Source organism: Podarcis liolepis (genome assembly GCF_965112155.1).
Source record: "Podarcis liolepis genome assembly, chromosome: 5".
Taxonomy (NCBI): Eukaryota; Metazoa; Chordata; class Lepidosauria; order Squamata; family Lacertidae; genus Podarcis; species Podarcis liolepis.
In genome coordinates this window covers 23235730-23259656 of record NC_139556.1, presented here as the reverse complement: position 1 = coordinate 23259656, position 23927 = coordinate 23235730, and the positions used below count along the sequence as shown (strand labels likewise).

General features: G+C 42.1%; 1 protein-coding gene and 1 long non-coding RNA gene across 8 annotated transcripts in view; one reads left to right on the top strand and one right to left on the bottom strand.

Moving 5' to 3' along the window:
- Nucleotides 1-27: 27 nt before the first annotated feature.
- On the top strand, nucleotides 28-23670 carry LOC310706625. Its single transcript, XR_014525950.1, has 4 exons — nucleotides 28-167; nucleotides 805-916; nucleotides 22566-22642; nucleotides 23422-23670. It is a non-coding gene; the product is annotated as an uncharacterized lncRNA (long non-coding RNA).
- The window catches only part of RET (ret proto-oncogene), a 121421-nt gene continuing 108604 nt past the window's right edge, over nucleotides 11111-23927 (bottom strand). For all 7 annotated transcript variants that reach the window (XM_083502404.1, XM_083502407.1, XM_083502405.1 and 4 more), the window contains 4 exons: nucleotides 20623-20760; nucleotides 18974-19073; nucleotides 15119-15266; nucleotides 11111-13260 (listed from right to left, as the gene is read on the bottom strand). In XM_083502404.1, coding sequence (XP_083358530.1) covers nucleotides 13103-13260; nucleotides 15119-15266; nucleotides 18974-19073; nucleotides 20623-20760 — 544 coding nt within the window. In that variant the 3' untranslated portion in view covers nucleotides 11111-13102. The remainder of the gene's footprint in view (nucleotides 13261-15118; nucleotides 15267-18973; nucleotides 19074-20622; nucleotides 20761-23927) is intronic.

Sequence of the window (23927 nt, the reverse complement as noted above, 5' to 3'; positions counted from 1 at the left end):
TCTTTGGCAACAGCGACAAGCGGCACTTCGCCGAGTGTTGGAAGCGTTCCACATAACGGCCGTTTATCCACGCAACGGGCCTTGCAAGGCAGGCCAGTATTGTTACGCCCATAGGGAGATGCGTGACTGACGCTCAGAAAATACGGTGGCTTGTCAGAGGCCATCTGGTAAGTTAAATGGCTGAGATAGGATTTGTAATTAAGGCAGCAACTGAATCGCAGCTCATACGTACTCTGGTAGCGTCCGCAGCATGTGGCTTGCCCCAAAGCATCCTGGGAAGTGTTGCTTACACCCTCACAGAACTACTATTCCAAGCACCCTTAACAAACTACTATTCCCAACAGGTGTGCCAACTTGAATAAAATATGGTGGGGACGCACATGTAAGCCCCACCCACATGATCAATCATGTGATGCAGCATGCACACACTATTTGAACGGCAATGTCAATCAACCTGGGGGGGGAGTGGTCCAGTTCCCTCAAATATTTTATTGCAAGAGCCAGATGGACCTTGGCCGCTAAGAGTTGGCTCCTGTGATTCCCAGGAATATTGGGGGGAAGCCATGTGGGTGTCACCTCTAACTTGGCCACCATCCATGCTATACCATCTCTTCAAATAAGCAACTTCTTTAGTTGGGGAATAAACTACCCATTTTTCCTCTCTGCTTTGTCTTTCTCCAACACATTTCCAATCCTGTGACGATTGGCTTTGGGCGTTCTGCAGGGGTCTGTCTAATTCAGTATCTGCACAAAACCACTGGCTAAGATTGCCCAGCTCTGAATCTCCCTTTGATCTGATTGTAGGGAAGCTGTGGGAATTCTGAATCAGCATCTGAAAGCAATGAAAGGATTGGATATGGCCTAACAAACTGGAGCTTATGCCAGACAAAATGGAATAATGGATGACAGGAGGCAGGTATGACCGAGGAAGCTGTTTTTCACCTGTTTTTGGGTGGGGCTGTACTCTTCCTAAAGAAGCAGGTATGTAGCCTGGGGATATTTATGGATCCTGTCTTCTGCCTGGATAAGCAGGTGATACCTAGGCCAATATGTGGTCTTTCTTGGAGGAAGCTGATCTTGCTAATGTTACATAGGCCAGGCATAGGCAAACTCAGCCCTCCAGATGTTTTTGTCCTACAACTCCTATGATCCCTAGCTAGCAGGACCAGTGGTTGGGAATGATGGGAATTGTAGTCCAAAACATCTGGAGTTCCAAGTTTGCCTAAGCCTGAAAGAGGCCCATGCCATGGTTGTAGCCAGGGGAGTGCAGGTGGGGCAGATGCCCCCCCCCATCAAGTAAATAAATATACTTAACTAACTGATCAATTGAGTCGCAGATAGCTCGGTCCCCCCCCCCCAAAAAAAAACCACTCCTGCCCTCCCAACATAAATCCTGGCTACACACATGGCCTATGCCAGAGTACTATGATACATTTTACATGGGGCTGCCTGTTATAGTGTGGTTTTAGGCTTTGTAATTATGTTATAAGATACTATCATTTTAAAAAATACATTGTGAGCCACTGTGGGAGGGCTAATCCTTGAAAGATGGCTTATGTAGATCAACATCAATAAAACAAAGGTGTTCACAAACTTTCGTTGATCACACAAAATGTGGTAGAAAGACCTGTGACGGGAACATGGTCATTTGACCTTCTTATACCTACAGGGGCGCCGACTTATAAAAAATATTGGGGGAGCTCATGAATAATAAATAAGCTCATGAATATGCAAATAAAGTGGCGCCGCCTCCTCGTGAGCGAATAGGGGAGAGCGTGCTGCGCCTATTAATCAGCTCCGAAGGAAATTGGGTGGAGCTTTTGCTCGGGAGGGAGGGCAGGAGGCATGCAGCCCGACCCTGTGCATTTTGGGCTGGGGGAGGGGCGGCGATGGCGCTCTGCTGGAGGGGCGCCCGAGATTATTGGGGGGGCAGAGCCCCCCCAAACGAATTTTTGAGGGGGCTCGGGCCCCCTCAGGCCCCATGGAGTCGGCGCCTATGTATACCTATATGTACTTTATTAGCTGCACTGGGTTCCATTTTATTTGAGGGTCTAATTCATGGTGCTGGTTCTTGGTTTAAATGGTTTAGGATCTGATATCAGGAGGAATGTCTCCTGTCACAGGAACTGACTGAGGGAAGATAGTGAACGGCTAACTGCATTGTCTAGACTCCAGTGGAAATATTCTTAATTATGTCTTCGGAAGAAGACCATTTGTTTTCTGCATACTACCCAGAAGAAGTTTCTTTTGTCTTAGACAAAAGTTGCCATATTTGTTCTAACTGGACTTTAGTGAACTTTAGTGAACAACTGCCATTAGCTTACAGTTAGAATTTATGATGTTGTTCTCAGGTTACTAGGCAGGTTTCCTATAAAAGGGAATTTAAGAGGACTGTGGCTGATTCCTCCATATTCAACCTCCTTTGCAACGTCTTTAGGGCTGCTGGAGTTAAAGTTCATTTGAAACTGAGAAAACTACTCCAACGGCTTTGAAAAACCACTCTTGATGTAACACCAGTCTAGAGTAAGACTTCTGAAATACGTTGCTTAATTTTAGTGTTATACAGTTTATTGTTCTTTCCTTGTGACAGCCTATAATTTCTTCTTAGTTAAATTGCTAAATATACATCCTGCCTTGTATAACTTGCAACGCTAGTAGTACTCACAAACTTCTTGACTGTTAAAGGTGAAAGTTACCAGTAAGTGCTGAAATGGTGTATATATATATAGAAGTAAGTCTGGAAGAACTGGCACAGCAGACAACTAGATTCCTTCTCGTATAAGTTACTCCTGAATTCAGGATCCTACTGGCCTTGAGACAAAGTGAATAACTAGGCAATTGGTTCTAGATTCAGGTAGGTAGCTGTGTTGGTCTGACACAGCCAAAATAAATAAATAAATAATTGTCCAGTAGCACCTTAGAGACCAACTAAATTTGTTTTGGGTATAAGCTTTTGTGTGCTACTAGACATTCATTCATTTATTGATTGGTTGGTTGGTTGCAATTGGTGGCAGCAGTGCTGAGACTTTGGCACTGTGGAAGACTCCCATTTCCCCTTTTGATCCTGTTTAAAGTAATAGTGTTGGAGGCCTCAAGTAAAGGAAGAACCAAGCTCCTTAGGGCAGCTGTGGTGCATCATAGGGAATTATGTAGATTTGTGCTAGCACAGCTGAAGCTTATAGGATGGCAATGAGAATCAGCTGTTATTTCCAGCCAGAACCTAGTAGTCTGACTAGGATGAAAGCTCACATAACAATCCTTTCAGGACCCAACATCAGCTGACAATGGAGAGCAGGCAGCAAGTAGAGGGTAAGTCTAGGCATTGCAGGGAACTGGGAGAGCCCCCAGAAAAACCAACAACCCAGGTATTGTTTTGTCAGTGGTTGGAATGGAACATCATTTAACTCCTAAATGATGAAGCAGAGCTCTTCAGTGTCTGCCCTCTATCCCATCCCTCACCTGTAAGCCAGGCAGAGCCCTGGCTTGAAACTATGCACTGCAGAGATGCTGGGTGACCACTGGCTGTGTATTTTCCCAGTCAGGAACTTTGGGGTGGGGGTGGGGGGCTTAGCAGTTGGTGAATTAGTGGAGGTACACCAGATTTTTTTGCTTTGGGAATTTAGGACCCTGGCCTTAGGGGCAGAGTGAGACATGGTACCTTTTTAAAGTTTGCTTATTGTTAATTCATTGTATTTTTATTGCTTTTATGAAAAGATTTTCATAGTTTATTGTGTCAGCATTGTGAGGATGTGTTCTTTATCTGCTTGTTTGCTTTTGTTGGCAGAAGGAGAGGTTGGAGCACCCAGAGCATGCTTAGTTGCATTTAGTTGATTGCAGTGAGGGGTTTTGTGTGTGTGTGTGTTAGTTGGGTCAGATTAGCCATAGCAATTTGTATGCTGTTGGGGTGGGAGTTATGTTATTGTGTTGTGGGGCTGTATATGTAATAAAGGGGAGCCATACTAAGGTGAGGGCATCCTTGTTTGTCCCTGTGTTCGTTTCAATCTGTTGATTAGCTTTTCTAGTAGGACTGTTTCCCATGTACCAGTGATATTATTTTGTTTTATAATGTAGGATGGTAGCAATTATTTACCCTCAGACAGGGCTGAAGTGTTTCAGGAGACACTTGCTATCACAGATCTCTACAGACCCTCTCTTCCTCACAGAAGTGGTCTGTAGTATCAAAGGATGGCAACATAACACTTGTCTTTATATCCACTTACGTACCATGAAGCACATTTCTAATCATGCTACAGCAGCTGCTGCTAAATGTTTCTGTGATAGTGGGATCTGCCTCATGCTGTTACACCAAGGAAATGCAAAGTTTCCCGTGTAAGAACAATGCCACATTTTTGTGATTTACACCCATGTTGTCTTCATTGAACCCCACCTTGATCTCCTATTTCCAAATGTAACCGCTTCCAGTATTGAGCCCTACCAATTAAGATCAGCTGTTTTTTAAACTAAAAAATGGAAATGATTCCATCTCTTTGAATTGTTAGTGGAACTATGAAAAAGATATGTGTTCAGAATAGAGGTGCACTAGTTCAGTGTGTTGGCATTTTTGTTTTTATGATAGAGTGGAAAGGAGAAGAATGATATATTACTAAAATAAAGTCTTTTTACACCCTAAAAGATAACAAATGGGAGAACAGTACAGTGGTACCTCAGGTTAAGAACTTAATTCATTCTGGAAGTCCGTTCTTAACCTGAAACTTTTCTTAACCTGAGGTACCACTTTCGCTAATGTGGCCTCCTGCTGCTGCTGCACGGCTGCTGCACGATTTCTGTTCTCATCTTGAAGCAAAGTTCTTAACCCGAGGTACTATTTCTGGGTTAGCGGAGTCTGTAACCTGAAGCGTCTGTAACCTGAGGTACCACTGTAAATGCAAAGTGGAGGTAGGAACAGATACCTGGTAGTAAACTGAAAAATAACTGAAGGAGAAGACGATTCAACTCTAAAAAAGCAGTGCTTTTAGTAAAGAAGTGTTTCCAAGGCAGCATAGATTGCGCTCAGCTTTTTGGGAGCTGTCAGAAAGTCATTAGCTTGATTTGCCAGAGGGGCCTTTTACAAAATTCCATGGTTCAGACCTTAATGGTAGAATAACTCCAGCAATGATCCCCATGTGATGCTGCTTTTATTGTTGTAAATTAGTCATGAGCAGCAAAGCCAAAATGTGCAAGTAATAATTTTGAAAATGTTCATGAAATCTGTTTCAATACACTTTACAATTCCTGAGCTGTTATGTCATAAATCCCCATCTGGAATTTGATGCTGCATGTTTAATTTTTTTAAAATACAAATATTGTTGAAGTCTAGTAAGTCGTGTATAATTATAATGAAATAGGCTGCACAAGGCTTGCATCCTTCAGGATCAGAAGCGCCCCCCCCCCACCTGCACAGATCAAATAAGCCAGGTGGAGGTGCTAGTTCCCTTCACCCTTTCCCTGTAGTATGAGGCTTGGCATTGTTTTGCACTCCCCATTTCCCTGAGTAGCTGGATGTCCATGGGCACTTTTTTACAAGCTCTGCTTCCTTGTGATGAAGGTGTATTGGACAGTTGTGAAGTTTTATATACAAATATGAAAGCTGAGTACAAGGGAGGAGATAAGCACTCAGACAGACGGGGCTAGTTTGTAAGTCATCTGTTGCAACATGCTTCCTCTAGAAAGCTATTCTGCTGCACTGTGCATGCTTTACTGCTGTCTAGATTGGGATGAAGATACCTGGGGGATTTCCTCCTCCACATCAACCTACCTGTGCATGCATATCGTTCTTAGTGCACTCCTATATGTGCCACTGCCATCTAAGATGAGGCAAGTGTCACTGGAGAGAAGGCCTGTTCAGTTGTGCCATCCAACTGACGGAAGATGTTTTTAGCTTTCCCATTACATAATACAGTAGTGCTACTTCCCTTAAAGGAGCCATTATTCTGAATAAAACATTTTCAGGCTGGTAGTACCTTGGGAAGAAGACATTTGTCAGCAGTGCAGCTCTGTTTTCACCACACTCTCACTAGGGAGACTTGTCTGACACATTCACCTTTTTATTTGCCATACTTTCACTATTTTGTGTTCTTATGCTCCTTTGATTATTCTGCTTTCATCTTATCATTGGATTTCAATTCCACAATGTTCTGGGAATATTTGTATGGAAGGGGAGGTGTCTCCCTGCCTTGTATTCGGTAGTGCTACATCAAAGGGCTCAATTTATTTCCTCATCCTCTTTTGAAGAGACTAGTCTCACATGTAAAGGGCGGGGGGAACTTGCCTTGTTTTTTATTTATAGTTATATTGCTGATGGTTAGGTACACCAACTCAGGGATCTCTTTCTCTCTTACACATGCCCATACACAGTCAGAGTTTAGGATTTTGTTTTCCTTTCAAGCTGTAAAGTCTAGACCAGAGTTTCACAAACTTGCGTCTCTCCAGTTGTTTTTGGACTACAGTTCCCATCATTCCTGACCACTGGTCCTGCTAGCTAAGAATGATGGGAGTTGTTTCTGCATTCTGGTGCTCTAGTACTGTGTTTAAAATTTCAGATTAAAACTGCAGAGTGGAAGGAAAGGAGGACCTTTTTCTGCCACCCCACTTCCAGCTGCCTCAGCATGGAAGTTGAAGTCTCCCAGAACCAGCAGTCTGGGAGTCCTCAACACCGCCTCTGAGACCAGCTCTTTCAGCTCAGGCAAGGAGACTGCTTGACAGCGAGATGGGCGGTAAACCAGCAGAATCCCTAATCTGTCCCAATTGCCCAGTTTAATAGAACTCACTCCCAAATAAATTCTCAGGGCTGAAGCTTCAATGCCCAAACTCTCTTCTTGTTGGTTGGCTTTCAAAGAGGAAAACAATACTATCTTGGCCCATTTCAGTTGGGGTTTAGGCTCAGTTTGGGCACAGAAACTGCTTTGGTTGCTCTGTATGATGACCTCTGTCGAGAGAGACACACAAGGGAAACATGTCCCTGCTAATTCTTCTCAACCTCTCAGTGGCTTTTGATACCATTGACCATGGTATCCTTCTGGAGTGACTATCTGAAGTAAGGGTGGGTGGCACCGCTTTGCGGTGGTTCCAGTCCTACTTGGATGGTCATTCCCAAAGGGTATTGCTTGGGTAATGCTTTTCAGCCCGTGGAACCTTCAATGTGGTGTTCCACAGGGATCAATCCTAACCCCCACATTTTTTAACATCTACATGAAACCACTGGGGGTGTGGTTATCCGGAGGTTCGGAGTATGTTGTCAGTAGTATGCTGATGATATTCAGCTCTATTTCTCCTTTACATCTTCAGGTGAGGCAGTGAAAGTGTTGGACCAGTGTCTTGCCTCGGTAATGGACTGGATGAGTCCCAACAAACTGAATCTCAATCCAGATAGGACTTGAGGCACTGTTAGTGGGTGGTTCCCTAGAGCGGATGGGTGGGAGGTCGCCTGATATTGATGGGGTTACACTTCCTCTGAAGGAGCAGGTTCATAGCTTGGGGGTACTCCTGGATCCTTTGGTGTCTCTTGAGGCTCAGGTGGCCTCAAGCGGCCCAGAGTGCCTTCCATCAGCTTCGGCTTGTGGCCCAAGCTATGCCCCTAGTAGTTCGGGATAGCCTAACTACTGTTGTCTATGCTCTGGTAACCTCAAGTTTAGATGACTGCAATGTGTTATATGTAGGGCTGCCTCTGAAGACTGTTCAGAAAATTCAGCTAGTATAGAATTCAGCAGCCAGGTTGCTCACCGGAGCAAGACGGTTTGAGCTTAATACACAGATCCTGGTCCAACTGTACTGGCTACCAATTAGTTTCTGGGCCCAATTCAAAGTGCTGGTTTTTACCTATAAAGCTTTAAGCGGCTCAGGACCACAATGCTTCAAGGATCGCCTCTTTCCCTATGAACCTACCCAGACCCCTGAGATCAACTTCTGAGGGGCTTCTTCGTGTGCCTCCTCCTCTAGAGGTCCGGAGGGTGGCAACACAAGAACAGGACTTCTCTGCAGTGGCTCATCTGTGGAATGCTCTCCCCAGGGAAGTTCGCCTGGCGCCTTCATAATACACCTTTAAGAGCCAAGGGAAAACATTCATTTTTAACCAGGCCTTTGGTTGATTTGACTGACATCCTATGCCCTTTTAAAATGTGTGTGGGGGGGGGGTTATTGGGTTGTTTTTATTTTGATTATATTTTTTGTGGTTTTATATTTTGATTTTGTTCTGTGAACCACCCTGAAACCTCTGGGTATAGGGCAGTATATAAATTCAATAAATAATAATAATAGAGTATAAAATTACAAAAATTAGCATAGGGCAGGTCCATGGATTTTTTTTAATGTTAAAAAGCAGTCATACTTGTGAAGCACTGATGTAGGTAATTGCTGACTTTCCCCAGTTTAAGTGCTTTTCTTCCACATGCCTAACTACTGAAAGCATGGGCCTATTTCTTTAGCCTGCAGTCTCTCTTTTTCTGCTGCTTCCCCCTTTTACCTCCACAGCATGGCTGTTTTTCTGGACCACACCCTTTCCACCTTTCAGCCAATCCCACAATCCCACTTCCATTGCCTTCTCTAGATTTTTTTTTTTTTTTAGGTTCATATATACTTTGGTCCTTCCCATATGTCACCTGGCCAGGTGACAGCCATGACAGAGTAACATAAATGCGAATTAGGCTTTCCTATTGTCAAATACAGAACAGCGTATGTGCATAGCTCTGGTTTCCAGAACTGACCATCCTAATTTCTGGATTACAGCCCATGTATGTAATATGACATCTTTTAATTTAACTGGTTTATTTGAAAAAGTTTAAGAAAAGAGGAGTCTGCAGAAATATTCTCAGCTCAGAAAGAATCCTTAGCTGCTTTACTGTGAATGGTTAATACATTCCCTGTTCTGAATCCACATCTATATCCCCTTCTTCCATTCCTACAGTTAAATCTATTTTTGGCCCTAGATGTTAACAAAAACAACTAATATGCATGGCTATGAAACAGAATATGTGGAGTTGCCTGATTTTAAAATGAACGTGCAGAAAGAGTGCCATTATTATAAACATATTTTTGAGTGTCAGGCGGAAGTAACTAAAATAACACCATCAGTGTTTAAGCATTTCTTCAGCTATTGTGCTAGGAAATGCAAGGTTCCACAATAGTGATTTGTGCGCTTGAAAGAACTGCCGGGTTTGTGACAAAATGAGGTCACTAAGTCATGCTTTAGCGAAGCACATATGAAAACTTAGCGAATCTGCAACAACACCCACAATTAGATTATGAGCTCATCATTGTATACAATCCTTGGTCAAGGTACTCCCCCAACAGAGCTGAAATTTGCTTCAGACGGAGTGCAAAAGGACCTTGGTTATTTGGGGTGGGGTGTCTGAGAAAAGAGCATTTTCTGTAGTATTTTGCTTATAAATGCTGTTTGCTACTTTTGGCCATTGCTGAAGCTAGCCAAAGTAGCTGCACATTCTTTCTCCTTCTACATGAATCCAGTTGCTGTGATTCATTTGAACTGTATGGAGGGAGCAAGGGTAGCTCTGCTTGTAATATGGAATATATACCTACCCTCATGGAGTTTGTCTTTGTTGGTTTTTCTGCAAAGAATTCATAGAATTGTAGAGTTGGAAGAAAGCTCAAGGGTCATCTTGTCCAACACCCTTCTATGCAGGAATCTCAGCAAAAGCATCCATGACAGCCATCCATCCAACCTCTGCTTAAAAACCTCCAAGGAAAGACAGTCCAACTTCCTGAGACCATTCCACTGTTGAACAGCTGCCACAAAGTTCTTCCTGATGTTTAGCCAGAATCTCCTTTATTGTAACTTGAAGCCATTTGTTTGAGTCCTACTCTCCAGAGGAGGAGAAAACAAGCTTGCTCCACTCTTCCATGTGACAGCCCTTTAGTTATTTGAAGATGGCTATCAGATCTCCTCCCATTCCTCTTTTCCAGGCTAAACATACCGATCTCCTTCAATGGGGGAGGATGGTGTCCCATCACCAGTAATGAAGAAAAATTTAATTGCCATGCTAATTTGCTTCTGTACATGGAGTGGAGGGGGGTGCATCTTTGTCTCGGGCAGCAAAATGTATTGGGGTGGTTAGTGGCTGCATAAGGACCAAAAAATGAATAGCAAATGATATGGAATACCTTCTGTCCTCTACTGACTATAAGATGTATCAGATTCAGTGCTTTGCTTACTTCAAGAGTATAGGACAGCCATTCATACCATAACATACTGGAATAGAAAAACTGGGCATTATCCACATGCTGTAATTGTTGCAAAATGAGGATCAAGTATTCCGTTCGGAAGCTGCTATACCTGGGAATACTCAACTTATGGAAAAATCAGATAGTTGTGACTATTCCCAGGGAATATACTGTATTTACTCAAATCTAATGTGCGCCTTAATTATCACAACGTAATTTGGCCAAAAAAGGTGAGCATTAAAAGGAAAAGGTAAAGGATCCCTGACAGTTAAGTCCAGTCGCGAACGACTCTGGGGTTGCGGTGCTCATCTCGCTTTACTGGCCGAGGGAGCCAACGTTTGTCCGCAGACAGTTTTTCTGGGTCATGTGGCCAGCATGACTAAGCCACTTCTGGCAAAACCAGAGCAGTGCACAGAAATGCCGCTTACCTTCCTACTGGAGCGGTTCCTATTTACCTATTTGCACTTTGACATGCTTTCGAACTGCTAGGTTGGCAGGAGCTGGGACCGAGCAACAGGAGCTCCTGTTGCAGGGATTCGAACTGCCGACCTTCCAATCAGCAAGCCCAAGAGGCTCAGTGGTTTAGACCACACCACCACCCATGTATATGATTTCTCCTTAATTCTAGTAAGAAAGGCAGATACAGATGGTACAGTTCAGATCCAGCTCTTTGGTATTCAAGAACAGGATGCAGCAAAAGCAGAGTAGGAGGAAAGCAAAGGTGATCTGTATTTAGCAGGAGGAAGTGCTCCCTTTGTTGGTCAGAAGTGTGGTCAAGCTTAGATCCAAAAGTTTTTTATAAAGCTCATATATTGGTTTGCTGTCTGTCCTTCCTTCCTTTGACTTGGGTTAGGTGTTGACACACACCAGCAATACCCACTGTGGGTTTGAGTCCTTACAAATAATTCCTCTCAACAACAATGAAGTAGCAAGCCTATGACATTTACATTTTTATTATTTGAGATGATTGCTTGTTACAGTATAATCAGGGCTGTTTCACATCTCTGTAGGCAGTTATCTTTTATTGTAAACACAGTGTCTAGCGTAGTAGTTAGCTTACAGAACAATAACTTTAACCTGTCCCTTTGTCTGAGAACAGGCTTACTTTCAAACAATGTTATCCTGTTGAGGTGTTCAGACCTCTTGCATTAAAAGAGTGGTTACAGTTTTTGGCAATCTGACTCATTGATTTCTGGAATATGGGACATGTAAAAGAGACACACAGAACTACATAGCTGAAACCCAAGAGACAGAAGCAATACTTTGGTATAATTTTTTGATTATGCAAGAGTATCCAAAAAGGATAAACACATTGAGTTAACATTCCAGCATTCCCCTTCCTTAACATTGTAACTTCATAACAAAATACAGTAACATAATGCCGTGTGTATCAAACATTTTATCTAACCTCTGCAGGAGTCAGATTATCTTCCAGAACACCACACTAAAGTTAAAACATCACATCAATTATTAGCTTTACTCTCAAAAAAACAAAACCCAAACCCTTAGACATATTAGCCATATGGACAGAAAAAAGAAAGAAAAAAAGAGTAAAGACTACATTGAATAAAAAGTTTTGTCTGCACATGATTCACAAGAAATTAAAAGTTCTCCAGGGGTTAATGCAAGAGGAGGTCCCTGTTACCTGTTGTTAAAAACAAGGAACTGGCCTTGGGAAGGTGTGCTTTCTTTTGCAGGCTGTTTCTCCTTCACCACAACCAGTTTGTCACCACCAACGTTAACTGTGGCTAACCAGGATTCCCATTTTTACCATGGTCTGAAAGAAGTTTGAAGAGGGATTCGAATCCTGGGATATGGGGAACCCTGTTTAACATTAACCATGGTGAACATTGGTGATCCAAACCATGTAAATGCAATTAAGGGGGAGGGAGGCTGCACACAATTCTAAGCCTGACTCCCAGTGTATCAACCATTCTTAACAGGGAACCAGTGCTGTGTCTGCATTGTCCCATATGGTTGTGCAATTGGGTTGCAGAAATTAAGAGAGTTTTGAGCCGAAAGGACAAAAGCCCTCTGGGCATGACTGCTAACCAGGTTCCTTGGCTTCAGCTCATTTCAAAACATCCTGAGCAGATTTTGAGACATCAGTAAAATGGACGTAAAGAAAAAAGTTGTGTCAGGTGGGCACTCTGTAGGTCAAGTCTATTAAAGTATATCTGATATCAAAAACTTTCCATTGTGCTAAAGTTAAGAATAGTTTAACCCTGATTTTTCAACAAAAACCTCTTTTCCCATTAAGATGGAACAATATATTTCTATAGGGTTCCAAGACTTGAAAAGTTGAATCTCAGCACTGACTAGAATCGTTCAATGTCTTGGTCCCAAAACCCCATTAACTCAGGATTTGTTACTGCCAACAACATGGTAACACGTAACGCTACAGCAAACTCAGGAATTTTTTTAAAGAGAAAATTGTTCCCATCATGTAATTTGTGCTTCATGCTTGGATCAGTTTGCTTTTTCTTAGCAATGACCATAGAGATAGCAGTTTATATAGTGAAACAACAGTGGTCCTCCCCTGCCCCCACCCTCTTCATATCCATTCCAGAACTGGGTCTTTGCCCTGAACATTGTTAAGTAGGAAGGTCCTACTGCGTAAAAACACAGCTACCAAAATGGACTGCTTGGAGAATGGCAAAAACCAACGGAGGAATTGAAACTATCATGTGACCCAGTTTGATACAACTTTAAAAGGGGGCAGGGAGTCAATTATAGTATTCATCACACGAGAGAGAAGACACTTTAGGTACTACCCAAAAGTAAGAGGAACATTTCCCATTCTAGATGTTCCTGTAGCTTCAACCAGTTGTTACTATGCAAAGAATGAGCCAAAGGGAAGGCCGTTCTTTGGACATTTGCTCCCCTCCTGAGTCCATTACCTTTTTTTTTTTTTTTTACCAAGAAACTGTTAACTATCAAACTTGTCCATAAATTTTGCCGCTGAGGGTGAAACCATCCAGTTAGCATATACACTATCATTTGCATATCTTGAAAACACAGACTTAGGGCCATCGCATCTTGTGAGTGGAACGGGGCTCTCCTCAGGCCAGTTCGGGTATGACATGCCTAAAAATGAAAACAGATAATTTTTTCTGCACTGAAGAACCAAAACTTCATGTGCAGACAGTAAGGCCCTTGGCAAAACTCCCTTAAACAATTGCAAGCCAAATTACAAAATATCCCCACCACCACAAAAAGAAGAAAAGAAAAGAAAACACAAGAAAACCAAACAGATAACTGTGTTTGAAAGGCACTGAAGCACAGATTGCAGTGAAGGCCAAAACAATGAAAAATAAAGTGCTCTCCTGATATATATCCCCAGTACAAGCTCCTGATAGGTCTTTGGATCTCACAATGTTGTATCTTCAAGGGAATACAGCAGATTGGTTATTGCAATGGAGTATTCCTGTGGTAAATAAAGTGCTCAAAGCAGTAGTAAGCCTACATAGTCTTCCATTCTGACGAAGTTTAAATACTTAGCATGCATGTTTCACTCCTAAAAACATTCATCCCATTGAAGTCAATAGGATGTATGTACATAAGCATATATATTTTTAATGGGCCCTGGAACAGCTTCCACAGGGCCAGTGAATGTCTCATGAATGTCAGATTTGATTCTCGCTCTTCTTCCTGAATCACCTAATTGTTTCTGTTTAGTTTGGGGGGTGGGGCAGGACTACTCCTTGCAAGGATGCCTTGAAGTCTAAGACACAAATAAATCTCCAAGTATTTCTTTTGGAACCTGAATATAACAACTATGGTCTACTCTAGACTATTCAAGGGGCATTCAAATAACTCATTGACTTCGGAAAGATTAGCCTGGTACGTAAGCCATCTTAAAAACATGCCCATTAATTTAAGAGTCTAACTATGAACTGAAGAACGGGGGCTCCAATATTAGGCTCCAAATCAGTACCTCAATGCTGACAAATAAAAATATGGGCAAAGGGGGAAAGCCACATGGCTTGAATTATAGCAATTTGAAAGCATTAAATGGCATGTAGAGCATTTAATTACAAGACCAAAAAATGTAGGAGTTTTGGCAAGAACCATCTTTACTGTCCATCTCACCACCACAATATTAAAGCACATTCCTTTTAAGACACTTGCGACAACATTCAAAACATGGCTTAGATGTTGACATTTTCATGAGAAACCAAAAGCATGTGAAAACAGAAGAGGTTGCTTTCATGTGGTCCTCACCAATTCAGCTTCCAATGAAATACACAGCTGTACTTGCTCTACTCTGACTTCTCTGCATTGTAAGCTGACTCTTTTAGACTTCCCTTCTCTGCCCCCACCCTAAATTCCACTACTTAGTAAGCAGCCACGGCTGACTGGGAACTTAAAATATACAGGCAACAGTTGAAATTCAGGAATCCATCAGAATAAAAACAAGAACTATTATGCAATGGACTCTTAACAGTGAAATGTGAGGGGAAGGGGGGAATAAAAATCTTCAAGTAGTAAAAAAAAAGTTACCTAAAATTAGAGATGCCATATTAAATGATGCACTTGAAGTGCTCTCAATTCCATGGATACCGAAAAGTATAGTTTTAATTGAATATTTGCTAGCATTTTTTTAAACTTCCCCTGAGAGTACTTCCCTGATCTAGGAATTAGTTTTTTTCTTTATTATACAATATATATTTAGTAAAGTTGCACGTTTTCACATCCTTTTTCTTTAAAAAATAAAATAAAAAATTAAACACAGCTGCAGAACCGGCTAAAGTAAGAACCTAATGCAGAGTTTTGACAGTGACAAATGAAAGGAAAAGAAAGACTTGCCAAGCAAATTTTGACTGATTTCATTCAGACAAATAACGCTCTAAAGGATATTACAGAGAGTGTGAGGACAGTGCAGAAGAAAATCACTTTGGGTGTGTGTGTTGCTAGAATCTAGTAAATGCATGTGAAATTCTACCATAGAGTTTGTTTTCAATCCATGTGGAAGGGAGGGTTCGAGGGAGGGGAGCATTATTACAATCCACGAGGGGTGTCTCCTCTTCTGAGAGTCCATCATCATATAGCAAGGAGTCGGATGGGGTGGAAGCTGCAAGGTCTAAGTAGTCCTAAACAGATTTAAGAAAAGAGAGAGGAGGGATTAGGGTTGGTTGAGAGTGCAGCTCTTTGGCTATCATTTCTATCCACATTTCTCACCATTTAAACTGAGCACTAAAGGATCAGTATGGATGAGATCATCACCAACCTGCTTTCTGCAAGAATGGTATCCTTGGCAACACATTTGTTTGGAGTAACACTAGACATGCTTCTTTAGACATATGCTCAATTACGGCTCCCCATGAGCGATGTCCTTTGCCAGCAAGTTAACATAGTGAGTCTGGCAGGCAGACTTGGAAAATGTTGTGCCTCTTCCAGGATAGCAGAAGCGTTCCGAGTATGATTATCAGCATGGCACAGAAGCTCCTCTGAGCAACCGGGAACCATTTCAGAAGCAATGGATTTATTTGATGAATCTGGTACGTTGGGAAAGGGTTACTGCTGGAATCAGGAAGATTCCAGCCCCCTAGAAAGGGTAATGCCCCCCTTTTCTATGAAATTTCAGAAACAGCCACAGCTGAACATAAGATGCTAGGTGAGGTGGTGTAGTGATACAGTAAAGTTCTAATAGTAATTATTTAGAATAGGACCACAAAAGAAGATTGTTGCCTTCATCACATGCTTATAAGCTTCCAGGAGGAATCCGGTTAGCCACTGTTGAAATCAGACTTTTGGTCTGCTCCATCAGATGGCTTCATGAGACAAGGTCTACCTGACTACCATATTTGGGAAGAAGAATACGTTATCATCATCATCATCATCATATTTATAAAATTTGTATACTACCTTTCATCTGAGGATCACAGGGTGGTATACAATATAAAATCACAAATATATAACATTCTAACAAACAAAAACAATACCCCCACCCCAGTTTCAAAGCTATAGTTTGTTGAATCAGCCAAAGGCCTGGGAGAAGAGGAATGTTTTTTCCTGGCACCTACCAATACGTAACAAAGGAGCAAGGCAAGGAGAGCATTCTACAAATGGGCAACCCCCCGCAGAAAAGACCCATTCTCATGTTGCCACCCTCTGGACCTCTTGTGGAGGCATGCAAAGAAGGGCCTCTGGCGATAACTGCAGGGTCTGGGTCGGTTCATGCGGGGAGAGGTGGCCTTTGAAGCATTGAGGTCCTGAGCAGTTTAAGGCTTTATAGGTAAAATCAACACTTTGCATTAGCAGCCAGTGAGAAGTGGTTTTACCAGTGCCCCCTTCAAGTGGGCAGGGACCACTCCCTCTTGCAAGAAGGCATTAATCACCTCCCTGGCCCAGTCAGCTGTCCCCTCCCTGCTAGCAAGGGGCAAGGGTCCACAGCACAAGTGGTTTTCCTGACTGATCCAAGCACCTTGTCCACCTTTTCCCTTTCATTGAAAAAATCACAAACATTACTTGTGAGTTGATTACTCTGGAATGGACTTCCTTGCATTGTGAAGCTTTGCTTTTTGAATCATTTGGATTTCTTAAAATCCCATTATTCCTTATGAATATCTGGACTGTGCACTGTTATGTCCAACTCCCTACTCACGGCATAGTATTGCCCTTCCTGGAAAACTGCGTCTTGGAGTAGTGTGTGTGTATTTATAACTATAAACTCTTCTGAGAGGCAGTTAATGAACACATTAACTACACTTACCAAGTATGCAAATAGCTATTTGTTGCTGCAGAGCATGATGAACCAGATGTCCTGATAGTTAAGGTTTGGTCAGCCTGACATTCTAGTTTCTTTATCTTAAAAAGCTTGAAAATCCAGTTTGGGAAATCAGCAAGGTCTATTTTATGGGCACCTCTGTCCATCATACACAGCAACTTGCTGGACCTTTTCCTCTGGCCATGTATTTTTCCATGTAAATGCTAGTACCTATTAGCAGAAGCTTACCTGAGCAATTTTTCTCAAGCCCAGCATCTTACCATCGTGCAGAATTTTGATTAGTTTACTCGTCAAGGAGTGGGGAGATACTTACACTTTGCCAGTCCTGTAGAGTTTGGATTTGGGGAGGGGAAGGTTCATTTAGCAAGTACTTGGATAAAGCACCTATGGACTAGATGAAGCTACTCCAGGCTGGCAAGAGAGGTGTGTCCTCCCAAACCTGTTTTTCGATGCCATTTTGAATAAATTGCCATTTTGGAAATGACTTTAAAAGGACTCCTAGAAATCAAGTAACCGAGCCTGGCTGTGTTTGGCCTTTTATACTAACCTTTTAAGAAGAAAGTTTGTGTTTTATCCAGACTTTTGTTTAAAAAATGTTTTTCACAGAACAGTATTTTTGATTAATTTGGTGAGCCACTTTGGGGATTCCAGTAAAAAAACAAAACAAAATACAAACCTAACAAAACCTACTTTTTCTCTGCTGCAACTGACCTCTGGATTTTGACATTTTGCATCGATCTACACTTAAATGATCTGTTGTTCTCTACTTAATGAGAAATAGGTATTTGGGTTTTACATGAATGAATGACAGCCCAATTCCCTCAGCTAAGTGAAGCTAGGGCTGCAGCATGACACATCCCCAAATGCCTAGATCCTTAAAGGAAAACTTTTGGGCAGTGATCAGCAATAACTAACATATATTTCATAAAAGTATATATCTAATCTGAGGGGGCAGTCAATGAGGTTGGTATAATTCAGCAGAGGTTTCTCACATGCAAATGCAGTTTTCCACCTCTCCCCTTCAACTAGAAGGAAATGAGGTTGGGCAGGAATGTGCTCCTCTTCTTCCTTGGTCAAATTCCAAGCTTCTAATGGGGCTTCTGTGGCTTGAAAAACTCTTCTCCAGCAGCTGCTGCTCACAGTTAGCTCTGTTTGTCAAGGAGTACCAATGAGCCAAAGCCCACCCACACCAGCTCTTCTGATTGGGGGGCGAGGGCAGAGATCACAGGGCCTTGTAAAGAACTGGAGCTGACTGTGAGAAGCAGCTGCCAGAAGAAACAGTTTTAAAGGCACCAAAGCTTTCAGAGGAACTGGGGGAAGGGTACCTTAACGCAGCCCATAAACTTCCAACACTTTGTTCAGATGAGGGTACATCACTTAGAAAAACAAGTGACTTGAAACCTGAATGCTGGTATAAGCCAGTTACTTCTTTACAGGAGTTTGATCTTCAGCTACTCATTTATTTAGTTGTTTAGCTTCTACAACTAGACAAAGAAAACTGTTGTAGAATTTTCCTTCCATGACAATTTGTGAAACAGACTCAAGTCGCTTATGAGCAAATAACCTGGGCTTGCCCCATAAATGGCCATTTAAGAGGGGGGCACAGGTAATCTTGTCTCTGGTGAATGCAGCATGTGTTCTCAAAACACCTGTTTGTTGCAATCATATGTTGCTGCAAACAGGTAAGTGAGTGGTGTCTAGGGTCAAAAGGAACATAAAAGTTTAATACCAAGTGAATATAAGTGCCTTTTTGCACATTAAGGTTTGTTGGTGTATATAAAAAACGTAATCAGCCACCAGAAAAAGCTTTTTGTGATATGCAGTTGCATCCCTTCCTCTGAACCATCAATCTCCTCTCATTAGGTAGGGCTTCACAATTTCAAATATCCCCCGTTTGGACTCTTATTTGATCTCATTCTTTTCAAAGATGAATCATTCTTTGAAAGATGAATTCTTTTCAAAGGTGAAAAATGGACAATGTCTTACCAATTACTGGTATGTAAATCCTTGCACTGGAAAATCTTTCCAACTTTCCTTCATGCACAGTGATAAAGCCTGAAAGGCACTTACCCTACTCTTTACCATCATTTTCTCTAATTCTTTGCTGATCTCAGCAAATGTCGGCCTCTTATCTGGTTCTTGTTTCCAGCAGCGAAGCATCAGATTGTACCTTCAGGAAGACACATATTGATTAATACAAATACTTTGTGGAGATGCTTCACATGCACAAATGGACCCAAACATTTAGCAGTGGCAACAGCGCCAGAGTAATCAAAGTGTCTACACCAAGGAGGGGAAACCTCCACCCCATGGGCTGAATGCAACCTGTGGGGTCTCCCCTCCTTATCTGACCTCAATCCAGGAGTTAGGTTGGGTTTTTTAAATGTTACCACTGGTGACAATGGAAGTGTTTTTAAAAAGTTTAACTGCCCTGCAGGGGGATGGTATCTTCATGGAGACCACAGCAATGGAGAGAAACATTAACTCTTCATTCCCTACTGACTGTGCTCACCATTAAGATCATACCCCCGCTAAGCAATTAAGCTTGAAAAACCCTCTAATACCTAATTGCTGCATGTGTGTAGACATGTGAGAATTTCAGGTGAGTTTCCACTACTGTGACATTGCCCACCCCTCAGAAGGTTAGCCACACAAGGGAATGTGACTCTCTGGCTCAAAAAAAATAAAATGGTTTCTTATCCTCCTCCTCTACACAAAACCCTTGGCTAACTTGTATAAACAAGCTGCTTCTACTCAGATCACGTAGTGATCAACAAGGAAGTGGCAAGCAGGCAGAGGCAGGGTGCTATTGGGACATCTAATTTATACAGACTGCAGAATTCAATTTTATCATTGTATGATCTTCATTGTTTTTTTGTTTTAAAAAAGTGAAGAATCCATGCAAAGCTGCCTACTGCCTTTCCCCAGGACTGAGGGAGAAGCAGGAGCCTGCACAGAGAGTTGGCTGTTTGGAACAGCCAGGAAGATAAGATACCGTAACAAGCAACCCATTTATGGTTAAATTGCTTTTGGATCCAATGTTTTTGGTGGTGGCTAAAAAAAAAAAAATCCTTTGTAAGATGCCTTTCAGCCTGCAAGTTAAAGCAGGTTTGTCTGAGCCGAAAACTAAGCCACTGTGTAAGTGAATGAAGAAACAAACTTACTCGCAGCCCTAAAAGCACTCATTGGTGTCCTTCAAATGCTCTATAGTGGCATGGGGGCTGCCTTTTCCGCAAGCAGCTCCTATGTGGCTGGTGTACCATTTGAACGACTCAGCCATCTAACCATAGAATTACACCCTTGTATATAATTGGCTCCCCAAGGAAAAACGATGGTTGCATATGAATAGCCTATCCTGCCATGGGTGTGTTGATCTGAGGCAAGAATTTTTGGGTATGCTCAACTTCTGTTTTGAATTGTCTGATGGGCACATTATCCTGCCTCCCCCAAATGCATCAGTGAATAGATTTTTTCACCTAGCTCCAGCTCATATCTTTGGTCTACTTATATGTCAGTTTTATGTTCACTGCTTCACAATTCATTATGATGGCAAGGTGTGACACCTCCTCTTTGTTTTTCTAAACTCACTCAAGCTACATCTTCAAGACCTTCTGTCTGGAAAAGACCTAAATCAGAGCAGCTGATCATAATATTTTATTGGTATAATCAACTAATGGAATCTCTTTGATTAGCAATGCTGGCAGCTTGATGCTACTTACATTTCTTCACTGCAGTTTTCTGGCTTCTCCATTCTATAGCCTGTTTTTAAGAGGTTAAATAGTCTCTCAGGCGCAATACCTGGATAAGGGTTACCTCCCAGAGTGACTATCTCCCACAGCAGAACTCCAAATGACCATCTGAGAACAAAAGAAAGGAATATTTACTGGAAGCATTAGGGTAATGGGCTTACACTGAAGTTTACTCCAGCCTCCATACTGCACATCAGTTGTGCACTGGTGAAACTAAATCTACATATCTGATGAAGCTGATTGTTTTCTAGAATTCGCTTTCACACTGCAAAATCTATGGGGTTGTATACAACTAAGTTTTACTCAGAATAGATAAAAGTTAGTCATTTGCATTAATTTCAATGGGTCTACTCTAAATATGACTAATGAGGGATACAACCCAATGTTCTATTGCAACTTCGCTGAACTGCACGCTGCAATTGTGCATTTAACTTAAAAAGGAAAAGCTTTATTTTAGCTCTCAAATAACTAGGATCAACAATCCTAGTCACAAAACACAATCCAGAGAAAGGGAGACACGGCTATTCCCCTTAAATCAGTGGCTCCAATCCTCTATTCAAGGGGCTGCCCTGCTTATGTCTAATTAAAAGATAACCATAAGAAAGGAGAGTGGGCGCCTTGAAGTTGTCCCTCAACAGTCAGCACCTGGGCAGCAAACAGATCAGACACACAGATCACTTGGCCACAGTATTCCCCACAATGGTGAGATGGTGAGATGTACTGTACAGTGGAACCTCAGCTGTCGAATGTAATCCGTTCCGGAAGACCGTTCGACTTCAGAAACGTTTGACAACGGAGGCTCAATGGACGGTCTGTACAATCCATTGAGAAAATAGAGAAATGCGCCTCGGAAGCATTTGCTTCCAGGTTGTCAGCGTTTGAAAGCTGAAATGTTTGACTTCCGAAGTGTTTGACAACCAAGGTTCCACTGTAGTTCTATTTAAGGTATAGGCATTATTTATAAATGTGCATCTGTACATAGAGAAAGATGTATGTATCTATTAGCACATGCAAAATTTAGGCAAACTTGTACTCTCTTTCTTCTTTTGTAATGTGCAAGTGACTGCCCTGTAACCAAAGTGATTAACAGTGCATTTTTCTAATGAGCTGTATGAGATTGAATGTGTTCTAAGTGGCTGGGACTTTTTCAACACTTTTAAGCTTTGCAGTCACAAGCTGTATTAAACTAACTAGGATGGGATTCCTTCCTGAAATTTTTGGCAACTGAAACCTTTTTCATTCTGCTTCATAAATTTTAAGAAATTACTTCGGTAAGGAACTGGTTTGCAAAAATGGTTGCATAACTGAACTGCTTGCCTCATTTGGTCATATGATTTTTTTACATTCTTTTCTTAACCAGACCATTATTATTAGCATGGAAAGAAACTTTCTGCAACTTCCTTGATGTTTGGTTTAATTAATTAAGTCAGATAACCTTTCACAGAGTTTTTGAAGTCCATCTGTTCCCTTTATATGCCTTTTATTTGAATCTGTGCCTCTTCCACACAGTTTTATCATTCTCTCTATGATGATGCCAAACAGGGTTTACAGTAATTTGAATTTTATTTCTAAGGTTCTCCCTTGTTTGTGTAAAAACAGTTTGCCACAGAATTAGTTATAGCATTGGAGGAGTCCTTATGGGTCATGTTAGTTAGTTAGTATACTAACCTATACCTATTCCAAGCTCCTCAATTTATTCATTGCATTTTGTGTTGCTTTTCATTGAAGATCTGCCACTCCCCATGTCCCTCACCATTTTATGCTGCTATCACCCAGGATCACCCAGTTGTCAATCATCTGACATCATAATGGCCTGCCCACCTATATAAAGTTAGCCAGGGGCGGGGGGTAGACATTGACCAAGCAGGATTGATGTGTAGCATTGATTCATTCTTGCTATCTTCTGGTTTCAGGTGCACATATAGCTGATCCAACCACATCTTTACCTTCCCGGCAACTGACTTCACATGGGACATCAGGTGTAGGACAGGTAGGTGTGGGTTTGGGGAAATGGTCTGGTGGACCAAATTGGAAGGCCTGGCAGGCCAAATCTGGCCCAAAGGCCAAAGGTTCCCCAGCCCTGTGTAACTTGTGCTTTATCATGCTTTATGTTTGCCTAAGACCTGTTCACTGCTAAACAGCACACTTCAATCAGATAACTGAGACACAAGAGTTGTATTGCCATTATCTGACCAACATTGTTTCCCACAGTTGCCAGTTCACATGGAGGTGATGCTGCCCTTCCATGCTTCTGTAGTTGAAGGTTCCACAGAAGGGTCACAAACACATTGGTAAATTCAGGTGACTGATTTGCAGGGATGTTTAGCACTAAATGAATGTTGGCCACCTATAGTTCTAATTAACTGATCAGTGCACATTGCCAAAACACTGTTCCTTAGCATGAATCACGCTGAGAGACGTGGACTTGAATGAACACTTGCACAAAGTAACGTCACCAGCAGAATACATGTTAAATAGCCAGATTGTATTTGTTAAGCTCCCCTCATTAGCTGGTGGAAAGTCTCCCCCCCCCCCCCGGTACGGTTCAAGCTGGCTATTTCCCAGCATTCTGTGGTTACTTCTGCTGGTCACTGGAATATGAGCAAAAAGCTTGCTAAGTACAAAAGAATTCTTCATGCCCAGAACCCAGCACAGTTCTTCAAACTGCATTCCGAGGGCCACACAAGTCCCGACACCTAACATCCTGGGAATGTGACCTCATACTAAAGAAACCACAATTTCTCAGACGGAGTCTATTTCATTTCACAGATACAGAACATTACTGAGGCAAGGAGAGAGAAAACAGGAATGCCAGCAAAAGGAAAACGGACAAAACCCCTGTGATTTCTGAAGGGTAAATTCACCAGCTTGCATTCAAGAAAGCCTCTGTGCTTCATAACGGCACAAAAGAGAGAAAGTGGCGTGGCTCAGGCTTCTCCCACCAAGAGCTATGTATGTCCTCAGATCCTCCACTTTAGACAAACATTAAAGATAGAGGTTTACTGGTTGTGTATGAAATCTGATGAGCTGCAATTCTTTGCAGGGCAAAATAGCACGTCGGGGAGCTGGGGGTCAGAGACAATGCACTACAATGGACAGTAGGTTCAAGGGTGCAACTATCATGTAATCTAAAGATTATGCTGCGGCATCAAGTGATTAAAGGTACCCCCCTTCATCATTACAGCGTTGTGGCAAGAGTGACCTGTCCCTCTGCTAGCAACTCATTTGGTGGAGAAGGGGGAAAGAAAACAGGGTGCTAGACAAAGAGAAAATGG